Source organism: Brienomyrus brachyistius, chromosome 3, assembly GCF_023856365.1.
Source record: "Brienomyrus brachyistius isolate T26 chromosome 3, BBRACH_0.4, whole genome shotgun sequence".
Taxonomy (NCBI): domain Eukaryota; kingdom Metazoa; phylum Chordata; class Actinopteri; order Osteoglossiformes; family Mormyridae; genus Brienomyrus; species Brienomyrus brachyistius.
This window is the reverse complement of record NC_064535.1, coordinates 36,359,589-36,383,046: the sequence shown is the minus strand read 5'-3', so window position 1 is coordinate 36,383,046 and position 23,458 is coordinate 36,359,589. Positions and strand designations below refer to the sequence as shown.

The following is a 23,458-nucleotide window of genomic DNA, read 5'->3' as shown; positions in this document are numbered from 1 at the left end:
GGACGCGAGTTTTATTTCCCAGAACTGCTTTAAAACGTCAAATACAAGCCTTGGAGCAATATTGCTTAGCTCCTACCCAGGTTTTTCTGCCGTATAAAGCAAAACCATATGGATAAATATTAGCCAGGAAATTAAACTGCCTAGATTGCAATTCTGCTTCACATTTGCTTTTCTTAAATAAAAGTTTACCAGCTTCTAATCTTCTGCTAAATCGTTTTCCTGTCCTAAGGATATTTACTGTAAACAGATTTTATTTTTTAGAAGAAAAAATATTAATTCTCAGCGACAGTAGTGTTTCTTGTCTCTCCAGTTCCTCCCCAGTTGCTGAGCCCCATCAGACCCAGTAGAAAATCCTGAAGTGGCAGAGAGGGCCACAACTGCGGACCTTAGATTCAGAACCAATCCACCTAAGCCCAGGGACGAGCCCTTGGGTAGCGTCTGGAGAAACTAGCAGATCACAGGCAGATGAGAGGTTAATGATGCCACTTAGGTGTTGTGAAACCTGCATCGGAGAACAGTGCGGCTTTGTTTTGGGACTCCAGTCATGGCATATCCAGCTCGAGTCCCAAACAGAGATTTGGGCGATGGGGCGATGGGGCCCTGTGACCCGACTAGTCACTTGGAACGGGTTCATTTTGTCATGAAAGATTAACCTCTTTTTACGCAGAGTCATGTGACCGCAGTCAGCAGCACAGCCTAGTAGAACATTGCAGTGACATCCGAGAAGGCTTCTGGTCTTCTAGCCACAGCACAAACGCAAACCTGAATCCTGTGTCGTTCTCATTTCCGTGTGACGTGTGAGACGCTGGTGGCAGCCGCAGGATGTTATATTGACGTTCATTGGGGAACAGGACACCAGCTGATCCGTGAGAAGTGTCTCCTTAGGCCTGCACTGCCTGGTCCAGTGTTCTTCTGGAGAACACTGCGTCGGAAGCACATAAACGCAGTGTTTCCAGGCCCAACCGCAGCATAAACAACAGCAATATCGCACATCTGTATGCACACATATAATATACAAGCGCTTCCAGCTAATTGTCCTGTTGTTTTCATAGAACTACGAAGACATTGGTTGGCTAGAACTGCCACACTGTAATATATACAGTGAAGGAACTATATCCTTAATGCATGACTGTTCCACGGCACTGATGATTTCTCAAATCTGATTGATCAGAGTGTTGATTAATTTTCTTTATCTGGATACAGAGTGACAGCCAGGTGAATCACAGCAGTAAATCAATGCACGATTATAATATGTAATTCTAACTAATGCTGCTTAAAGTTAATGCGCTATACACTTTAAAATGCAGTGCGGCTGTGTGTCTCTGCAAACCTAAAATGCGCGACTCGTCATGCACTAACCCTTACTTACTCACTCACTGCAGGCTACACAGGGCTAAAAGTTGGTCAAATTAATACAGTTAAAAGCCAACAGTGGTCTCTGACCTGAGTGACTGAAATGAGTTTCAGTCAATCGTACCACAATTTTTAACCACAACGCACATCTGTCCCCACCTGATGGTACATGGCCCCCATCTGTACAAATTTTGGGAGCCAAGCTTGACTTGTATGAATTCCGAAATAAAACAACTAAGGACAGAGTTCGTAAAGTGGGGACTTCGTTAGACTTCACGACGAGCTTAGCATGCACCTTAGCAGAGATACGGTGCCCTACTCTGACCCTCACAGTAATCATGGTATTTTTTCCAGACAGTTCCAGGACAGCCGGGGCCGGATCCTGTTTGAAATCTTCCCCATGTGCAGAATTCCCAGGCTCTGCCAGAAACACTTCTAGACTCCAGGTGAAAACAGCAGTAGTGGATGCGACCATCTGGTCTCTCTTGGGTGACCAGTCAGGCCTGGATTTTCCACTCAGACTGGGAACCAGGGATGCTCTTTTAAAAGTGAGAAAGAGGGCAGTCGCATTGGAGGTGGTGGAGGAGGGAGACCACATCGCCACATCACAGGCCACCAGGGTGAAACACAAGGGGGCGCCACTCAGCCTGACACTTGTGGCCCAGAAGGCAGCAGAGTGACCTCGGAGGTGGGAAATGTGGAGGTCAGTATTGCCTAGACCCCCTGGCACACTCAGGGGATTCACTCAGGTCAGGTCCCAGCTTTCCCTGTTAACTCCCCCCACCTAAAACATACCTGCTGACTAAACACCCAGAACCAGCTCTGTGATTACATAACGCATAGAACATCACACCAAAACTGGCTCTGTTCCTCTCTCAGTCATTTCTAATTGTTTTTGCTAATACGTCAACGCATAAAGTAATGCCTTTACTGATTCTTAAAACCTCTGCAATCAATGCCTAATCAATCTATAATTTGAGAACCGTTTCGCTTAGAAATCTCCTCAGTCTCCAGCAAATGAAACCACATCTGCTTCCTCTGTGATTAACATTCCGCTTTTATCACGCTGTTTGAAAAAAGTTGTTCGTACACAATTCGTTAGCTGAGGGTGCATTTTTAATGCGGCCCTATTGCTGTTCTCATTCTCCCAGTAGTCCCAGTGGTCCCATTCTCACAAGCATTTGGGGGCCTGAAGTATGTGGCTCAGCTGAGTCTGTGGACCTTTGATTGGCGGGTCACCAGTTCAGATTCCTGGATGTGTGGAGTGATTTCGCCATCTGGCCCCTGCGCAAAGCCCATAGACCCCTCTTGTCTGAGAAGGTGTCTGACCCCGCCTTCTCAAATATGTATCTCACTTTGAATAAAAGTGTCTATTATTTTGTAATGTAGCATGTGCTATATCACAAATCGCCCATATATTTTATGGGGCACCGTGTGGCTCAGTGTGGCTGTAATCAGAAGGTTGCCGGTTCATATCCCAGTCAACAGAGTGGGCCCCTTTTGCATGGTGGATTGGAAGACGCATTACTCATGAGTCCCAGATAGACAGGAAAACTCAGGGCTAGGCCACCAGTACTTTATCTCTCAGGCCTTTAGAGTCTTACGTCTGGATTTGGGGGCAGAAACCAGGGGTGGGGACAACCACAACGGGACCACTGGGACTCATGAAAACATTCGTAATATGCACACGACGTCCATGTGACTGACATGTGACAGCAGGACATGAGATTTGCTCTTTACATTGTTTCAAGATGTCAAACCAGGCCACTCCTAGGGTCAGCACATGAGATTGCATAAGCAGGGGCTTTGACCTCAGTGAGCCCATAACCCGTGTGCAGCACTCAGAAAGAAGGCGTTTCCCGTTGTCACCCTCTCGTCACGTCTACTCGAAATCGCAGACTTCACTAAGCCGACAGCATTTCTGATTTAATGTGAGCCGAGCAGCACCTTGTGGCCATGTCTGTAAACAACAAGAAAGTTGTGGAACACCTTGATTTCTGTGATTTGCTTCATATTCTTATACATGCTTGGGGGTCTGAGGGGATCCAGAAGGGACCCTCACAATAAAGAAAACTTTAAGTTTGCCATCAGTTTTAAGGGATTTCCCAAGCCATTTGTCTTTATTCATCAGCACCGAGGGAGAAATGTGTCATTCCATCGCATGTTCTTTGCATATCTGAGATGGGTGTCGTCTGGATAAAGTGAATGCATTCCATATCTTCCTGCAGATCTTTCCATGATGGAAACGGGTTCAGCAAGACTAGCGGTGAGAAATTAAATATAAAAACATTGTGGTATCAGACGACTGCAACGGCTTCCGGGTCGCGTCAGGCCGTGGGCTGGGGGATGTCTGCCGCAGGAGGCGTAAAGAAGCGACTGTATATATGTTACAAGTATCAGGTGACGGAAGGAAAATGAAAGTACTACAGTCACCTTAATTCACCAACCAGATACCAGTCAGTACTAGATCCCCCACATATCTAAAACAGAAATCCAGTAATTAGTCACACTTTCGGTAAGTTCATGAACAGCAAATGTATTTTTTTTCAAAGCCTGCACAGTAATTCTCCTTTTCGTATGTGTGTGTTGTAAGCCTAGTAATTTCCAAATCTAATCACAATGCCCTGTGAGAAATTAGGAAATGCCAGGAGAGAAGTGTGTTTCCTTACTTCGAGCAGCAGGAGGCGCTGTTTCCTCTGACTGTATGCTTTCATGCCTGCGTATGTCTCAGAATAATCCACATTGGAAAATGAAAGGCTGGGAAGATGCAGTCACAGGACAAGCAGGAACACACTGCTTTCTTAGAAACGCACTGAGCATATCCATCCATCCATCCATCCATCTTCAAACCGTTTTTACTGGTCGGGGTAAAATGGGCCGGTTTAACAGCTTATCCAAATTCTGATGACCCAAGGCGGAACCTTGGAGGCCCCTGCAGTATTTCTCAGCCTGCTAGCTACAATATTTACGTTGACAGGGAAACCAGTGATTAATTGGGCATGACTCATTTACAAGACGCTGTCGTTATGTGCCAGGGAAGGCCCCGTTAGCTTGGAAACAACTACACCTAGCGAAAAGGGTGTCCCACAAAGCCCGAAGCAATGCGCAGACAGGTTTAACCTGCATACCTGCGCAGGCACCTTGCTTCTGTCTGCGTCCATCTGCGTCGGGTCAGACGGGAACAATGAAGTCACCAACCAGGCCAGTCAAACCGCTTACTTAGCCAATGGCGTGACAAAATTAATGGACATCTCTTGAGAATTGTGTAAGAGTCACTTCTTACGAGAAACAAAACAAAACGATCCAGCTGTTCACCACAGTTTGATGAAGTTCTCATCATGCTGAAATGGTGCTGAACTTTGAGTTGGGGGGGCTATTCTGTACTCGTTCCTAGTCCGGTTCCTCAGCCCTGATTGGTCGAGCCTCTGTAGGTTTTTCAGGTGGGGTGACACTCTGCGGAAAGTGGGCAAACCTTCTGTGGGCTTCTAGCTAATGAGCTCAGATGCGTCTCAGTTAAGCCCAGTGAGAGGACACTACTGCTCTCATTACAGAAGCATCCACTACTGCTGGTTACAGTGGCACCAGCCGTTGCCATAGGCACGGCCTCTGTAAACCTCGAAGGCAGGCAAGGTCATTCAGACTTGATAGGATCAGCAGAGTTTGATGGATTTAGAGCTGTTGCACTCAAAGCAGCCCCACAGAATCTCCACTAAGGGAATCTCACAGAACGGAGACCCCAAAAGAAACATCACTACAATAATCCATCGCTGCAGACACCGTTATGCAATGCAACAGCTTTGTTCCTTGTTTATGGAGATTAGATGGAGACGGAGATTGCAAGGCAGCCTGATATAATTAGGACCTGTGACTCTGGACCTCACCTCAAGAGGAACTGGCAAGTTGGCTCAGATGAGACTGAACTCGCAAATTCACTCTGGCGTGCCTCACGCTGACTTTACTCTCTCACAAGTCTCCTCGTCCGAGAAATGGCTCAAGGATATTCTCACGGAGCATCTGCTTCTGTCGTTGGGCAGGTCAGTGGCTTCTTTAAATAACAAGTACAGTTCTCAGTCAATTTCCGACCTCAGATTCACATCAATAAATCTAATATTTAGTGGACAGAATTTTCATAAGCAATGGCTTTCGAATCAGAAACTGTTTGGTCTATTGGCAGCACAGACGTGTCCAATTGCCAGTACATTTCGGATTTAATTTCCTGTAAACTTAGATTATGACATTCAGAAACATCCAGTAGATGGCATGTTTGTTTTTCCAAAAAACGAACAAACTTGACCCCATGACAGCCACACAGCCATACGGCCAGAATGACAGTTCTGAACATAAAACCATATCAAAGGAAGGGTCGGCAAAAATTAAAATGTTATAAATCAGTGCACTTGCATATATAAGACATATTTTCTGACTGTACTGTCCTGATTAAAGATTGGGGCTTGTCAGGACAGAAACAAATCGAGAGACAAGAATATTTAAATGACTTGTCACAATTCGGTTTTACCCACTGATTAGTCAATACAAATCAGCCAACTCCTGTAAATTTATAACAATTCAGCCAACTACAACTCCAGCAGAGAAAGTGTAACGTAATAGAAACTATATATCGTCATAATAGAATTAAATGTCTTGTCAAAGTATTAAATTAATCACAGTTCCAACAAACACTTTATCCAACAAAATAAATACACAATGCAAACCACACAAATGATGGAAAAACCTTTTTTTTTTAATTTCCGATTTACCACAAAATTAGTATGGTTCCAGTCTCAAAGCTTACATAATTATCAAAATCTGTATGGAAATTTGTATTCATAAATGTACAGTACTCTATTTTTAAACAATGGCCCAATATCCCTCAAAAGTAGATATAAGTTTGTGCTTAAGAGATAAGGGTGATTTCATACAGCTTGCTCATATAGTGACTACAGCAGTTTTTTACAGTACTTTCTAGAAACATTTTCAGTTAAAAAAAAAAAAAAACAAAAACCTGGTTCTACCTGACCGTACCATGAGTGACAACGTCACAATGAGGAAATTAAATAATCTCTATAAATATCTTTCATTCACAGCATTTCATTTTCGGCCATCACTTGTAAAAATTAGCCTCTAGTCCCTAACACACAATCACTTTAAGTTTAAAGACCATCACTTGGCTGAAACATCAGTTACGTATTTACAGCATTTTGACCTGAAGTAGTTTGTGTAAGGCACGGGGGGGGGGGGGGGGAGAGAGAGACAGATCATCACGAAAGAATAAAAAAAGAAAAATACAGCAACAAGTGTTCAACTCATTCGACAGCTGGAGCTGTGTTCTCCCTGACAATCACCACTATGTCATAGGTTTATACAGTAGTACATAAAAAGGTTCCATCCCACTGAATCCGATTAATGTGTGGTGCCCACTGAGTAAATCACCCAAACTAGGGTAGGGTAAGGGGGTAGGTCACAGACCTACACAGTCATTTTCTTAACCCGGGCCAATTGGACTCTGAAATATGGGCCCAGAGGGTTCAACTCCTCTTTAATTCAGTACTGAAAGTAAATCAGGGGAAGGTTGACCTTTAGAAACATCAGCTTCTCCAGGTTTTCCAGCAAAGGCCTGGATTGATTCAGAGCAAAATTTGTGCTAGCTGTGCTGAGCAGGGTCTCTGCCGGGACAATGGTAGGTGGGCAGCCCACATAGCGGACCGCCACTTTGGCAAGGTCTGGCCACAGGAACTTCTTCAGGTTCCAGTAATCGAGAGGATCACAGCTTTGATCGAGTATTTCTTCCTCTAGGTACTCCAACACTGCCAGTTCTGAGGATTTCGGTGGTTCTTCCTGCTTGATTTTATTCCTGATGTCATCCATGAGGGCCCAGGGGTTGTCCTTGTTTGAACGAGTGCTGCTGGATGTAGCAGGGGCATCGCTGCATCCATTTGAAAGGAAACTCTTGGTCTCAGCTGAGGTAGATAGTGACTCCTCAAGTTCCCGGATGAGGTCTTGCTTGCACAGCTCCGCCTCCTCCACTGAGAACAGGGTTGTTTTGTACCGAGGGTCCAGCATTGTGGCCCACATGTACCTCGGGTCATGAAGTGTCGAAGACATCTGGCTGACCATGGCTTCCTTCAGGGACTTGAGCATATTGTCGATGCCCATGGTCTCTTCGAAGAGCAAGTCGATCTTCCGGTTGAGGATGTGAATGAGCGGTATGACCTGCCCGAGGGTGGCTGCCCGATTGCTCATCTCCCTGCTGGCCACCTCGAAAGGCTTTAAAGCATTGCATATGGACTGTACCACCTCCCACTGGTCATAGCTGATCAGTTCCCTGAAGTTACACTCAATAGACATTTCGTTAATTGCCTTCTTTTGTTCCACTAGCCGCTCCAGCATGTAAAAGGACGTTTTCCATTTGGAGGGAATATCCTGAACCAGCTGGTTCTCTGGTAACTGGTGCAATTTCTGTAACTCAGCCAGCTTATCCTTAGCCTTTGCTGAGCGATGGAGACGCTCGCAGATCTTTCGGGCGATGCTCAGCAGGTTCTGAACCATCCTTTGGCTCTTCAGGGATTCACTTACAATGAGGTCAATGGCATGGCCAAAACACTGCACCGTAGCATGGCTGCTGTCATCCAGTGCATTCCTAAGGCTCGGGTTATCCGTCACAACGTACCCGATTTTCAGACCTGAAGAGGTGATCCACGTGTCCCAGAGGTACTCAAGCTGCTTCTGGATGCTTGACACATCATAGTCACAGTCAATCTGAGAGACACCGAGGAGGGCAGAGCAGTGGAAATCCTGGCCCTGAGGTCGAACGCACGACTCGTAAGTCACCCAATGTGCGGTCAAAATAAAGTATTCTCGAGTCTGGCTGCTAACCCAGATGCTTGCGGTGAAATGGACAATCTCTCCCTCAGCTTCTTTCATATGTGTGCCAACAACCTCTTTCACCCTCTCATACATTTCTGGTATGGCGGTGCATGTGAAATAAGATGGAGAGGGCACAGAGTACTGTGGCTGAAGGTATTCCAGCAATCGGTTCAATCCAACATTCTCAACCAGGGCTGAGGGCTGAAGGTCTAATGCCAGCATTTCTGAAACGAGCCTGGTGATTTGTTTGGCCACCGGGTGGTACTCGTCAAACCTTTCCTCGTTTTCCTCATATGAGGAGGTGTCCATGAGTTCTTGTTTCACCTTGGTGTGAGCAGAGGGGACAACACCTGAGATACTGCCGTTACTTTCGAGAACGCTGCCGTGAAATCTCTGCATGTGCCTGAATAAGCAGCTGGTGCCAAGGTTTGTGGTCTTCTTCCCCCTGCTTATAATGCGGTTACAGTGCAAACAAACCACTTTTGTGGAATCCATGGCAGAAATAGAAAAATGATTCCATAACTTTGAAGTCCTTTTGCTAAAAACGGGCAATGTCTGTGGCTTCTTCTCGGTGGGATCGCTGCTGGCTTTAGAGGATGGTGCTTCAGGAGTCGCAAGGGTGGCATATGGAGAATGAGGCGAGGACATTTTGCCATATGTACTGTTTTGCTCTTTGAGGACATCAGAATGGCGCCTCATCAGGTGTCTCATCAAACAACTCGTTCCAAAGTCCCCACGTTTCCCTCTGCTGATAACGCATGGGCAGTATCGACACAGCGCTTTTAGCTGGTCGACTGGAGAGACGATGAAATGGTGCCAGACCTCCGATTTCACCCGTTTCATGATTTTTTTGTTTTGCTGGAAAACAGAACTGAGATTTTGAACGAGACTCGGACCTTCTGAACTATCATCTGGTGAGGAGCTCAGTGGCAGATCTTTGTCACCTTTTTGCCCAACTGACACATCAACTGAAGACTCTTGCTCTTGGCCTGACTGATATGATGCATCGTTTGAGTCCTCTTTCATGTCAACGCTCTGTGTGAAATTTGAGGGCACCTCATCAGACATAGTTTCAGGGGAGGAAGACACAGAAGGTTCTTTTCTCATCTCACCCACGTCCTGCAAAGAAAAACGCGGCAAAAGAGTGGGCGGAGCGGTATATGGAGGTGGAATGTTTGAGCCTCGACTATTTTCTTCTACAACAATGTCTCTGTGGGCCCGCCACATGTGTCGAATCAGACAGCTTGTCCCCAGGTCTTTCCCGTTCTTTCCTCGACTGAACTCATTCATGCAGTGTATGCACACTGCCTTCGAGCTGTCCGCCGGCGACAGGTAAAAGTGTTTCCATACTGCAGACCTTCTCCGGGAATTTGAGCTTTTGGAGGTCGCGTGAACACGTTCCGACAGACCGTCCATCGCATCCTCGGCATGGTTTGCACTGGAATGTACCGAGGAAGCCGCACCATTGTTTTTGGTGCACTTATCTGATTTTGGTGCTACTGGGGGAACTTCTTTGGGTACGGCCTCTGTGACGTCCGAAGAAGAGGCAGATATGGAGATACTTTTCGGCGCTGCCGGAGTTTCTATAGCTGCCAGTTCCCTTTTATTTGGCGAGTTCATGGGCGCTATTAAAGAGGAAGAAAGAGAGCTGGTGAAACTGCCAGAGGGGAACTCACTCTCCTGCAACAGTGCAGTGGGGTGAGCCCGTCGCACGTGTCGCATCAGGCAACTGGTGCTAAGGTCTTTTTCGTTCTTGCCTCGACTAAACTCTTTCAGACAGTACATGCATATTGCCTTGGTGCCATCTCGAGGCGATATGAAAAAATGGTTCCAAGCAGGGGACTTTTTTCGAGGAGTAACTGAATTTCTCCTGGAGGACAGGAGGCTTTGTGTCACCGCATCCATTGCCACATCGTAGAGCGTGCCGCTGAGCAAGCTACTGTAATCATTATCTCTGGTAGCGAAATGTCCTACTGTGTTATCAAAGGCGAGAATTTCATCTTCTTGGATGCCCTCATCCAAAGCATTTGGTTCCTCTTTGATATGTAGGTTTTTTTCAGCTTCTGGAGGTTTATTTCTCTTTTCCGTCTTGGACAAAAGGTCAGTACTTTGCCTCATATTGGTAGAGGCTGGAGAGTTTGGGGAATCCTCCAGATTCTCATGGCTGTCTCCAGGAAATGGCTGTTCAGGTCCTGCTGAGGGTTCTGACACTTGTTCATAAACCTGAGAAGACTTTACTTTTGGTGTCCTCTTAGTAGAAGAGGACTCCAAGGACAATTTTTTACCAAGTGACTTTGAAGACCCAGAGATGGACTTTGCATCCGCAGTCTGGGGATTAATGCTGTACGACTTGAACACGTAACCATCTTGGCCCTCGATTTTCAGGCAGGTTCCCTTGGCCTCTAGTTTTTTGTCTTTTTCCACAGAGTCACTTTGTTCCGGGCCTCCATCATCACTGCTGTGTGAGAGGCCTTCCTCACCGTCCATGATGGCAGACTAAAATTCTGTCCGGGAATTGGTTGTTCTGTTAAAACCTGCCGGGCAAGTGATTGGAATTCATTGGTGAGCTCTGCACATCTGTGTCACCCACCACTGCAGTGTGCTGTGCAATTCTGCGTCCTAGCAAACAGATGCAGAAGGTCTACGTCTGTTTAGTTGTCCAATAAAAGGAAAAAAAATCTAAAATCATGGGCCTGCTTATGGGAGTCATGAAGTCTGTTAAGAGGAAAAAAAGAAAAATGTTACTCAAATATTTTAAAGCACAATAATAAAGTATTCTTGAAATGAATATATCGAATGACAATAACACAAGCTTTTGTAAATATCAACAAGACACTTTATTGTCCTTGCAGAAGTAACAGAATGTAAATAACGAACATGGATTAAGAATTATCAGGAACGCTATATTTTTCTGGTACTGCATATGTTATTGTAAGTTGACCAATGCTTCACTAACCACACTTGGTAAAGATAAGATATAAGTCTACATAAGAAACAGGACACTGCACGAAGGAAGTTATCAGAAAATCGGGGCTTACGGTGACTGCATTGACTACACTTTCTTTTCCAAATGATCAAATAAAGCGGAATCATTTAAAATGACATTTGTTCGTATTAACACTGATGCGACTGATATTTGCGACGCAGTGACAAATTTCATACTGTCGTGAGGCTGATGCAGAAACGTGGTCGAGTTCACGCAGAGACGTCAACATGCTCAACAATACCCATCAATGAAATGCCCTGCGCAACAGACCCGCGCAACTTTCGTAACCAGCCGGGGAAATAACGGTCGATTGCCGAATGGCATGGTTCGGGAATACAGCCCTGCGGACAGAGGCGCAAGGTGAGCGCACACCGCGGGCGGCCAGACGCGTACCGAAAGCCCCGCTATTATAACTGCATTGTGTACAAAACAACGAAAAGACAAAGGCGGCCGTCTAGCGCAGCGTATCGCCGCAATCTGTCGCCTTCGTGGTCTTGCTATAAAGAAAAAATATCCACTTGTATGCATACATTCCGAAAATCACCCGGAAACGGCACAGAAGCGCTTAGAATACAAAACAAGGGCTGTGTAATAAAAGAGAACGTGTTGTTACACTGCTATTGATCCGTATGGTGTCTCCATTCTAATCCATACCACTAACTGAAAGGACTGGTCACCAGAGGATGCAATGTATCCTCCGAGCAGGCTGACTACCCACATCGTGAGTTAAAAAGGAGTCGGGCGAAATGTCCAACAGAACACCGTCGGGTGAGAAAGTGGCGTTATTGTGGGGAGCGAAGGCGACAGGTTGGACAGCTGGAAAGCCGCGATCGCCGTGACACTGGACAAACGCTACTTAAAGACTATATTTAACCCCGGACCCCTTAGGCATGGGTCAAAACAGCATTATTTAGCAATACACTGCAAACAAGAGTCCCCATCTCAACCGACTGTGCGTGCAGTACTTTACCTGGTTAGAAACTAACACAGACCAGTAAAAGGTCGACTTAGTTAGATAGTCACACCAGTTACATTGCAGCGAAAATAAAAACAAGCATAAATCAGATGCCCAGGCAGATGTTACTAATAATCTACCTTGTTGTCCTCGGTACTCAGACAGTTAGGTACATTTCGGGTGCGCATCAGGCATCAGATTGACATTTCCAGTTCCATAAGGTGAAAAAAGATCGCGGTAATCCTACACCCTTTCCGTGAATTCACTGCCACGGTAGGCCAGCGCAAAGAATTCGACCTGGCGGAGCAGAACCGGATCCAGGCAGCGGAGGTGTAAAGGAGAATCAGTCGGAGAACCGGATCGACCAAAAGCGGCCCTTGTGTGTTTAAACTGTTTAACCCTTTAAGGGCGATCCGGCAGATCGCAGCGCACATACCTGTCAGCCCCGAGGTTTGTGTTCGGCCGGTTTCGGGAGCTAAACGGTTAAAGTTGTGCGAAGTATTCGCTTGATCTCCGGGATCGGCGCTTTTGTTCCGCACGTTAACATCGGAGAGCAGGAGGCTCCAAGGGAGCTCGGGCCGGAAGCAGCAGCGGCGCCGCCTGACGTCACGCGGCTCGCGGCCCCCAAGATGGCGACGTCGTGGCTGTGATAAGGAAAACAAAACCACTCGCGCCGTGTTTCCCGTCAGCAGCGAGTCCTCCGTGTGCCGACATCGCTCCTAGCGTAATTAGGTCGATAACGACCGTCACATCCATCCAGCATTTTATCGGAGGCAATTTAATTGCCGAAATACAGCCACAAATAAGTACAACCACGCTGTCCCTTTCAAGTATCTTATCAGTGTGGTTTAATTTAAACCTTCACACACGGGGTTTCTTGACCTGGAGCGGCTCTTTCAGGGGCTGGATGACCGCCATTATGGGTGGGGCAACTCAAAAGTGCCCCAGCTGGTTTGGTACTTTTGATACTGGTACCTGACTGGAAATAAATGGAAAACAGAAAGTACCGAATTTTTAGTACCTAAGCTACAGTACATTGTCGTGGGAAAGTGCCCTTGAATTTCACGTCAAAGGCATTCCGACTGAAACGACAGTGTTTTCATATGCATTCATTTACCTGAAAAACAAGCTAACATAGCTAAAGTTTTATTATATTCAGTTCGTACAGTTGTACGTGTAGTTACTCCAAAACTGAGTTTTTGCTTACCCGTTATTTAATCAGTTCAATATTTAGTCCAACTAATTTACAGAATTATACTGCTAAGGTGGGCCGCATAAAATATTTTTGTTAATGGTTAAATGTAATGGTTACTTGACACCAACACCGATAAAGAATGAGATGAATTCACCTACGGTTTTAGCCACTTCCGGGTCGCCCGCCACGCCCTCTACTGCGTAATTACGCCATGCGCGTTTGGCGTACGGCGGGCGGGGCCTCCGGTGTAACCGCATTGTTGCTGGGGGAGGGAGAAAGAGAGCGAGCGAGAGAGACGGGCTTCGTGATGAGAATCCGGACCTTTCGGTTGTTGCACGGTCTATTTTTATGACGAGGGCAGACCCCAGTTCCGAGGCCGTGCGGTCCGAACGGACGCCCCCGGAGACCTCCCGAACCCGCGCCTGAGAGCCGAGCGACGCCCGTTGGATGAGAAGACCGCGCGGGATCGCAGCCGTTTGGGCAGGCCGCGCCGCCATTGCTCCCCTCAGCGCTGCCCTGCTGTAACAGAAAGCTCTGGGGGCGCGGGGTGTGCGCTCCACGATTCGCTCGACAAGCACAGGCAAGTATCATAAGTCTATAAACAAAGGGGATCCGACGTGCGCCTTGCGGGGGGAGGGGAAGTGGAAGCGCCGCTTCTTCTTTTTTTCTGTTGACTCTGATTCTTGTTTTGCTGGACGCCATGTTTGCATTTTCTTGGCTTTATTGTTATGAGACTGGCCCGGCGTCGCAGCCCTATGCCTGGGATGGCCGCTGGTGGCCCACAATGGCACGCAGGGAGGGATGGGTGTCCGGGAGGGGGGCGGGGAGAAAGAGGTCTGCTGGCAGAGAAAGAGATCCGCTTGGGGGTGGGGGCAGAGAACACGGCTTCTCTGTGCCCCCATGCACAGTGACGCCGAGCCGCAGAAAGACCTCCGAGTCGGGACGCTTTGGCTCGTTTTGTGCCGCCTTATGGGAGGGCTGTGCGGTTTTCCACCAGAAGTAGAAGTACAAAATTGCCTTACATCAGTGATCCTCGAGTTTTCTCGGAGACCCGTCACGCCGTGTCTGTGTGGTGCACGTTCATCATTGTTTTAGGTGGATGGATAGCTGGACCCCTCCTCCCGGGCAGTGGAATGACCCCCGGCACCATCCTGTCGCTCGTGCCTGCTGTCTGATCTCCGTGGTGCTCGTGTGTGGCATGCTGGAAAGCCGTGCTCGTGACTTCCGGAGCTGCCATCAGTCGTCAGTGTTGGAGTAACAGTGTAAATAAGTGTTGCCATTGTAACCTGCTGAATGATACAAGAGCAGATTCCATCCTGGGCCGAGAAAGAGTCGACTCTTGAGAGTCCCTAACCACTGCGCTCCTGCTGTGGTCTTCTGCACTCTGTTCTGGACAGTGTACTAAAGCACCTGCAGTCTTTACAAATTGATCTGCTTACATTTGCTGTAGTGATTTTTTTGCAGATTTGTGAAGTCATTTTATGTCCAGCCTGATCTGCCCTGATTTATTTCCTAATCACGCTGTGACATCTCTATTAGAAATGATTAATAAATGCCATTGAAATGTGTCTTTCTGCTTTGTGTTATTGTACCTAGACGTTAAAGTGAAAGAACCTTGGAAAAGCTTGGAACCATATAATTAGGACAGATTGAGACTGAGAATTAGTTTCTGGGCAATGAAGAGAATAAAATCATGTTTAAAATTTAGTGATCATTATTGACACAGTACACAACAATGAAACATATCCTCTGCATTTAACCCATATATGACATTACAGTGGTGGCTTGTTAGTGGGGGATTCGAACCAGCGACCTTTCAATTACAAGTGCGTTTCCATAACCATTAAGCCACCCCATTGCTCTTGCGTGTTGGGTGTGGTGTCCTTCTACTGTTGCCTTTGAATACAGTGCTACTCCACTTACTATGGGATTATGTTCTGATGAACCCATGTAAGCTGAAAACACCGTAAGTCGAATAAATAATAATTCACAGGTAAACACTGTACAGTACTTGTTAAACACTGGCATGTTCGCAAATCGCTGTGGACACTGGAAGCGTGGCTGGGTGGATGCTGCCATCGCCAGACATTAGTAGAAAGTATTATGATGCCTATCTGACGTACATCTTACAGTTGAAAATATCGCAAGCTGAGTCATCATAAAATGAAGACTTTCTGTATTTTCTTTTCCTCTTAATTGTCACATCTATCTGGATTATCCTCCTGAGTGTCTCCATCTTTCCGGCAGGTTTTATAGGATTCGGATGATGAAGAGAAAAGCCAAGCTCCAGCGGACTCCCGTGTCCAGACGCGCGGCCTCCCCCATCAAGCCATCGCCCAACCGCGAGACGCTGACATACGCTCAAGCGCAGCGCATGGTAGAGTTGGAGATCGATGGCCGCGTCCACAGGATCAGCATCTTCGACAAGCTGGAGATCATCTCGGACGACGACGCCACCGCCCAGGAGATCGTCGAGTGCAACAGCAACAAGGAGAATACGGAGAAGCCGCAGCAGGCCCTCGTACGGTCCGTCAGGCTGAAGAACAGCCAGCAGAAGAAGAGCGCCGCCCTCACCGCTACGCCGAGCATCCAGGCCCCGGGAGGGACCCTGAAGGAGCCTAAGATCCGCACGGTGGAGTACAACCTCCCTGTGGTGCCCCGCCGGCCTACCACCTACTACACGTACGTGGAGAAGACCCCGGAGGAGCTGGATGAGGAGGTGGAGTACGACATGGACGAGGAGGACTACGCATGGCTGGACCTCATCAACGAGAAGAGGCGCGGCGAAGGTTTCAGCCCGGTGTCGCACAACGTCTTCGAGTTTCTCATGGACCGGCTAGAGAAGGAGTCGTTCCTGGAGAGCCACGGCCACAGGGAGCCGCTGATCGATGAGGACGCCGTGTGCTGCATCTGCATGGACGGCGAGTGCCAGAACAGCAACGTCATCCTCTTCTGTGACATGTGCAACATGGCCGTGCACCAGGAGTGCTACGGCGTGCCCTACGTGCCCGAGGGCCAATGGCTGTGCCGCCTGTGCCTGCAGTCGCCCTCGCAGCCCGTCGACTGCATCCTGTGCCCCAACAAGGGTGGCGCCCTCAAAAAGACCGACGACGACCGCTGGGGTCACGTGGTCTGTGCACTCTGGGTCCCCGAGGTGGGATTCTCCGACACGGTTTTCATTGAGCCCATCGATGGCGTGAAGAACATCCCTCCCGCACGCTGGAAGCTCACCTGCTACCTCTGCAAGGAGAAGGGTGTGGGGGCCTGCATACAGTGCCACAGGGCCAATTGTTACATGGCCTTCCATGTCAGCTGTGCGCAGAAGGCCGGCCTTTACATGAAAATGGAGCCTGTGAAGGGGGCAGAGTCTGATGGCGGCACTGCCACCTTCACGGTGAAGAAGACGGCCTACTGTGAGGCGCACACCCCCTCCGGCTGTGTCAGGAGGCCCCTGACCATCTACGAAGACCGCAAAACCAAAAACGGGCTCTGCCGGGAGAGCAGAATGGCCGGGAGTGTGAGGTTGAAAGGAACTCAGAAGAAGAAGAAGACCAAGAAAAGTGCACCCAAACCTACGGCAGCTGTCCCTGCACTTTCAGTGCCTAGCATTTCACCCCAAAGGTAGATCTTTCTGGAAGGGCAGCCTCACTTGTATGCATTACTTCTCCGTATAATTTCAGCCACACATGTAGCTTGGTTTTTTGTTTGTCTGGATGCTTCAGGCCTCCCTGAATGTCTCCTTGTTGTGTCCAGATTAAACACAATCCTGAATCAGGTTTCCATCCAGAAGAAGAAGGTGTTTGTGGAGAGGGTCTTGAGCTACTGGATGTTGAAGAGGCAGTCTCGAAACGGGCTGCCGCTTCTCCGCAGACTGCAGTCCGGCCCACTGGCCCAGAAGGCCGCGCAGTCGGTGAGTTCCTCCCCGGTTCTTGGGCGCCTAACCCCTCCCTTGCTCTCTTGATGCTGGTCATGAACTCTGATGATGATGATGCAGGGTGCTTTCAGAAAAGCTGAGGCCTCGGGGTTAATGGGCTTCATTCTAGAGGGGAAGCATTCCTCCTACGAAAGGCCTTTAAGTAGAGTTGACAGGCTTTCATCTTCTATTATTTGAAGGCTCTCTTGGGCCACCCTTAGCCCTTGTAAGGTTTTCATCTTGGTGCTGAGCATATAGCCGGTGAATAATTTATACTCCATTGAGCCGTGAGGACATCTCCCCAGGCAGCTGGGCGGGGTGGCAGCATGTGCCTCGGGGTCTTACCACGCTTACATTTTCAGAGGGACACTGAGAAGGGGAACCAGGTGCTGAAGGAGCAGTTGAAGGACTGGCACCGACTTCGCCACGATCTGGAACGAGCCCGGCTACTGCTGGAGCTCATTCGGAAGCGGGAGAAGCTCAAGAGGGAGGAGGTGAGCTGGGGCCCCCGGCCACTGCCTTTGGGACTCCTTGGGGTAGTGGGTTTGTTTCTGGATGATGATTGTGTAAGCCCTCTGGAAATGGGTGAGGCGGGGGGGCCGGTCATGAACCCGTCCTGCTCTCTGACCTTCTGCAGATAAAGCTCCAGCAGACAGCCCTGGAGGTTCAGCTCACTCCGTTTGCCATCCTGCTGCGCTCTGTCCTGGATCAGCTCCAGGAGAGAGACCCCGCCAAGATCTTCGCCCAGCCCGTCAGCATCAAGGAGGTATGTCGTATCTTGGGTATGAACCGACAACCTTCAGGCTGACCACAGGCCGTGCGGTTCCCAAGCATTCTGGTAATTGTGCCTGTCTGACCCTTCAGGTGCCAGACTACCTCGACCACATCAAGCACCCCATGGACTTCTCCACCATGAGGAAGCGCATTAACGCACAGGGCTATAGGAGCCTGGAGGAGTTCGAAGCCGACTTCAACCTCATCGTGTCCAACTGCATGAAGTACAATGCCAAGGACACCGTCTTCTACCGGGCCGCGGTGCGGCTCCGCGACCAGGGCGGGGCCGTGCTCAGGAAGACACGCCGGCATGCGGAACGTGTCGGTTTCGACTATGCCAGCGGGCTACACCTCCCAGAACCGCCCAAGGTGGAGCTGCAAGCAACGTTCTCCTGGGATGACGGTCAGTCAGAGGATCTGCTCATTCTCATGGAACTGTGGTGATGTGTGGCTCAGTGACGTAGGGTGCTATGCCTCTAGTTGGTAGGTTGCTGGTTCAAATCCAGCGGTTGGCAAAACGATTTCAGCATTGGGCTCTCAGACATCATATCTGATCCTTTTATCCAAAGTGACACAGTAGAGGGAAGGGTTAAAGTTTGTGTGCTCCCTGGGATTTGAGCCCACAACCTTTGCCTTGCTTACTGAGCTACAGGAGCTACTCAGCAAGGCTTACAATCTTCAAGTCTTCCCTGTTTCTCTAAATACATAAATATCTAAATGGGCTTTGAGGTGCAGAGATCTTTACCGCGCCGACATGGCAATTGGGTCTCAGCCCGGTCCTGAGTTGTATTCTGCTCCTCCCACAGTGGACCGGCTACTGAGCCCGGTGACTCGGGAGCACATGTCCCTGAACGAGCAGCTGAAGGAACTCCTGGAGATGCTGGACTTGACGCGCTCTATCAAATCGTGCCCATCTCGCAGTCGGCGCCTAAAGCTACTGAAGAAGACTATCGCTGATGTGCGCAACGAAATCAGCCTCAGGGAAGCCGCGGAGCCGGCAGGGTTGGAGCTGGACCCGGCGGGCCGGGCTGTGGAGGATGATGGTGCGTGTTCTTTCCTGACCTGGCAGGTTCCGGTCTGAGCTCGTCCTGTGGTCACACATCCTGAATTCTGCAGTTAGACTGTTTTGAAAATTTTCCCAGTAAAGAGGTTTGCAAACGTTCTTTTTATGACCCAATCGTCACAGGACACTCACATCATCCCCGTCTCCTCACAGGGGACAAGTCCCAGCCCCCGAAGCTGGAGCCGTCCGACTCACTGCCCCCCCCGAACTCAAATGGTGACTCGGAGCCGCCCACGCTCAGGCCCGTCCACCCCACCCCTGATGGCAGGAGTCAGAAACATGTGAAGTTTGGCGCGCGAAACTGTGACGGCCCGCCCCCCGGGGAGGTGCTCAACGGCCACCCCCCTGACCCAATGCTCCCAGACGGCGACATCGGCACAGCGGGGGCGCCCATGCCGGCTGAAGCCCCCTGTACCGTCAACCGCCGCACCTCCGTGCTTTTCAGGAAGTCCAAAAGCATGAGCCCGCAGAAGCCGGCGAAGGCTGGTGATGGCCAGCAGGGGGCGCCACAGCTGGGGACCAAGACCTTCCTGTCTGTAGTGCTTCCCCGCCTAGAGACCCTCCTGCAGCCCAGAAAGCGGACGCGCAGCGCCAGCGGCGAGAGCGAGGCCGACGAGCCCTCCCCCGTGAAACGCTTCGACGCAGGTAGATTCTGCCCTCTTGGTCAGTGTTTCCTGGAGCAAATGTAGCTTGTGGTTTAAAGATCGTAGGTTTTTTTGCTCCTGTGCCATTGAGTCTCTCCAGTAGGATTAATGGTAAAGACACTGAACAGTGTAATGATTGAGTGTAACATGAATGGGGCATAAGCCTGTCATACAGGACGTCTGGGTGCTGGGTGATCTAACAAAGCAACGTGAAATGTGGTTTCGCCTGAAGCTCAGTCACACGCCTGCCAGACGGCTGACGCTCTTCTCTCACGCCTCCAGGGCTGTCTAACGGCTTTGTCGTCGACCAGGAGAGGGCGCCGGTGCCCAGCAGGCAGCTGGACCGTCGACGCAGGTGTGCCTCTGAGTCCAGCATCTCCTCTAGCGGCAGTTTGCCGTGTAGCGCCAGGTACGCCGCGGGGAGAGGCCACCTTGCGGGGGCGGGGCCAGGGGATGGCACTGCATGCTCACCTCTGGGTTTTGTCACCCGCAGCAGTTTCACTCTCCAGTCAAAGTGCGGCAAGAGCAAACCGGCGCTGGTACGGAGGAACACAGTGGACGACAACAGGCAGCTGGTGGGCTGCAGCGAGGGTGGCGGCGTGGGTCAGAGCGCCAAGGCGTCTGCCGGTCAGTGGCTCCCTCATGTGGTCCTTTCATTCATTTCCCCACTAATCTGTTATCCCTAAAGTTGGCATGTCAGAGTCACTGCTTGCATTCGTTTGAAGATTTTCGTTTTTAGCCAGAGCATGTGACTTAAGCGCCCCCTGACATGGGAGGCATGTTCGTCTCATGCCACAGAGCGGTGCCGTTCTCCCGAACTGCAGAGCTGACTTGCTTACTTGTCGCATGCTCTGGGCTAGAATATCCCGTCCATCGCCGGCCGTCAGGTTCCCGTCCTATGTTTGTCGTTGCTGCTGTTTTTGTTTGGTTCCCCCCATTGGTTCATGCTGTGTCGCCATGGCGATGGTGTCGCTCGCGTGTTCGCCTGTCCTGTCCGTGCCTGTCCTCTGTCATGTGGGCGTGTTCTGCTCTGTGTTCTGCAGTGGACCCCTCGTAACTCGATCTGTCGTTATTCCCTGCTTCCGTAGAAGTTGGCAGCAGCAATGTTTGGATTCCTGCTAGCGCTGCGACACTTGTACTGGAACCTCTAAAACTAGTTTTGGGCAAAATGTAGTGGATATCCCTCCTACCCTGCCTTGGTGAGTGTGTGCATGTGTGTAAGAGACTGAGCGTCTTAAAGTTCATGCTGTCCCACCCCACCCACCTGCTTTTTCCTACCAGCTGTGCGTGACTGGCACACACACACAGATACACACACGGGTGTTGACTGTGTGTGGAACTGGCACACCCTCTCTAACACCACCCCCCCTCCCCCCCATTCTCCAGTCAGCTGAACCATGGAATATAAACCGGTTTCTCAGCTCAGTCAGCAGTGACCTTGGGTTACTATTAAGGCTTGGCTGACTCTAAATTCTCACTATGAGACTTTTGTTTTCGGATGGCATTGTTACCTGGAGAGGCCAGCAAAATATCAGATGTAGTTGCATGTTTCTGGTTTGTGTGTCAGTGTTCTTCAGTCTTAACTTAAAGCAGAGAAGTGACCGTATTTTTGTATCATGCTATAACTTACTGATCTTAAAATAATTTTACTGTAGTTGTTTACTACAGTGGAGACTTTTCAAAGTGCATTATTAACTCCTTTGACTTGGCTTTTTGAACAGGATCATGTTGTTTAGGGGGAATCCTGTAGGTGGCAGTGTTTCCCCCGCGCTGGCATAAATAATGACTCTGCATTTGAAAATCCCCTATAGAAACCACGAGCCTGACAGACCTTCACTTCCAGAACCTACATGTGTGTTTTGTGTGTGTCTGCGGCAAATGAGTCGCACCTCCATTCGCTGTGGCTTTTCCCGAGTCTGTCCACCCCCCACCCCCACCCCCATTTGCCCTCTTGCCACAGCTAACCTGAAATCCAACCGGTAACCGCAATGTGTCTGTTTCCATCCAGATAATAGACCCCAAGATGGTGCGGGGGGGCTGCCATCACAATGGAGTTTCCATCCCAACACCCCCACAGGACGTGCTCCGGGCCGGAGAGCGGATGCAGTACAGGTCCGAAGAGAAACTCTTCCTCGTCCTCTTCTTCGACAACAAGCGCAGTTGGTGAGCCCCGCCTCCCCTTCATTTCAGACACTGCACCAGTTCCTTCGCTCCGATCCGCTGCGTTACCTGACTGACTTTGGACTTCCGATGTTTTCAGGCAATGGCTTCCTAAATCAAAGATGGCTCCGCTAGGAGTCGACAAGACCACGGACATGGTGAAGCTGATGGAGGGTCGTACATCCAGCATCCGCAAGGCCGTCCACAAGGCCTTCGGACGAGCCACGGGAGGGATGCTGCCTACCTGCTGAATGGTGCAGCCCGAGTCCACAGGGCCTAACCCTGCTAATCCAGACTGTTACTCTGGTGACGTGAAATATTTGGCCCAGTGCTGAGCCCACGTCGGGCCCCTCCTGCCCGAGCCGGGAGCTCAGACCACACTCACATTCGCCGTTCGTAGCTGTGTATTTAAAAACAAAAAAACCTCTGTATATACTTGTAAATTTCCGACACTAACTTATTCTGTAGAATTTTTTTTTAATTCGTATTGTAAATTTCTTAATATTTATACTTTATTGGTGCTATGAAAAGTTGTACAGTTCTAGTAATAATCAAATGACTCTGATAGGGCTAAAATGATACAGTATTTCATAAAACTTTAAGTTATTGAAGTTTAACTACATAAACGCTCCACAACTAGCATTAATGGTTGTCCCCCGATATAAAGTTTTTTTTTTTTTTTTTTAAGTTTTACTACTTGTGTTTTTTGTAAATACATATAAATCTATATCTGTACAATTAGTATCCCTAAGGGGAACATGTAGGGGCTTTTTCAAAGTGTCATTTCCATAAAACCAAAAATACCTGCTGCCCAGAGTCCCCCAATTTTGTTTGTGTGATGTGAAACTTTTTACATGATGTAACGTGGTTTCTTTCTCCATTTTTACCTGTTTAGTTTGACTGTGTTTCTTGGCCCTGTGTTCAGACTGTTTTTGGTGTGGCTGCTTGTGGATCAGGTGAAGGGGGTGAGGTATATGCATTTTATATCCCGAGAAATTGTAATAAGATCTAGTGCATTAAAAGCTAACTTTTATTATTTTATAATCAGTGTGCAAGTCATCTGGTGATTTGATGGTTGAGCTTGTAGAGTTTGTGATGTTTAGTTGGGTCCTGGGTAGCAATGGTTAGATGCAAGCTTGTTTCAAATGTCATGTACACATCCTTAGATTTATTTTTTTGTTCACTTTTTTTTAAAAAAAGAAAAAAGCTGCATTAAGTAATGGGGAGGGATCAGATTTTTATTTTTTAAATGGATACACAAAATAAAATGGTATAAATCACTAGCAAGAGCGGTCTGTGTCATGAGTTTGCCGCTAATCGCGGTTCAGTTCCACTACTTGTTGTTTTCTGTGAGTCCATAATTCTTGTGTGGTTTTTGTGGCATTACGTAGGGGGACCTGAGCCCCGTGTGCGTTCATGTAGCTGGGATGATTACGTTGTTGGTATGGCCTGACCTGACTGCTGTCTGTGTCGTTGGCATGAATCCTGCCCATTTGGTGGCTGAGATTTGTGTGTGACCCCTGCGTGATGCCACACAAAAAGAATTACACT

The 23,458-nt window shown here is 48.8% G+C and overlaps 2 protein-coding genes across 7 annotated transcripts; one reads left to right on the top strand and one right to left on the bottom strand.

Annotated features, from left to right (window-relative positions):
• Positions 1 to 6,073: 6,073 nt before the first annotated feature.
• Positions 6,074 to 13,552, bottom strand: LOC125738501 (zinc finger BED domain-containing protein 4-like). 6 transcript variants are annotated; one of them, XM_049007491.1, is made up of 3 exons: positions 13,512 to 13,544; positions 12,595 to 13,137; positions 6,074 to 10,932 (listed from the first exon to the last, which is right to left on the bottom strand). In XM_049007491.1, the coding sequence occupies exon 3, from the start codon at positions 10,702 to 10,704 to the stop codon at positions 6,895 to 6,897; it is 3,810 nt and encodes a 1,269-aa protein (XP_048863448.1). In that variant the 5' UTR covers positions 10,705 to 10,932; positions 12,595 to 13,137; positions 13,512 to 13,544; the 3' UTR covers positions 6,074 to 6,894. The 6 variants fall into 6 exon arrangements, with proteins under 6 accessions (XP_048863448.1, XP_048863450.1, XP_048863449.1 ...); XM_049007493.1 differs by lacking the exon at positions 12,595 to 13,137 and having other exon boundaries at positions 13,512 to 13,552; XM_049007492.1 differs by lacking the exon at positions 12,595 to 13,137 and having other exon boundaries at positions 13,508 to 13,546.
• Positions 13,553 to 13,582: 30 nt separating this feature from the next.
• LOC125738502 (bromodomain-containing protein 1-like) lies at positions 13,583 to 23,190 on the top strand. Its single transcript, XM_049007496.1, is given in 14 exon segments — positions 13,583 to 13,933; positions 15,601 to 16,974; positions 17,107 to 17,263; positions 17,629 to 17,760; positions 17,904 to 18,032; positions 18,131 to 18,443; positions 18,847 to 19,083; positions 19,257 to 19,748; positions 20,030 to 20,156; positions 20,241 to 20,374; positions 20,836 to 20,906; positions 20,908 to 20,946; positions 21,756 to 21,910; positions 22,008 to 23,190. Coding segments are annotated over 13 exon segments (3,495 nt in total). The 5' UTR covers positions 13,583 to 13,933; positions 15,601 to 15,616; the 3' UTR covers positions 22,159 to 23,190.
• Positions 23,191 to 23,458: the final 268 nt, after the last annotated feature.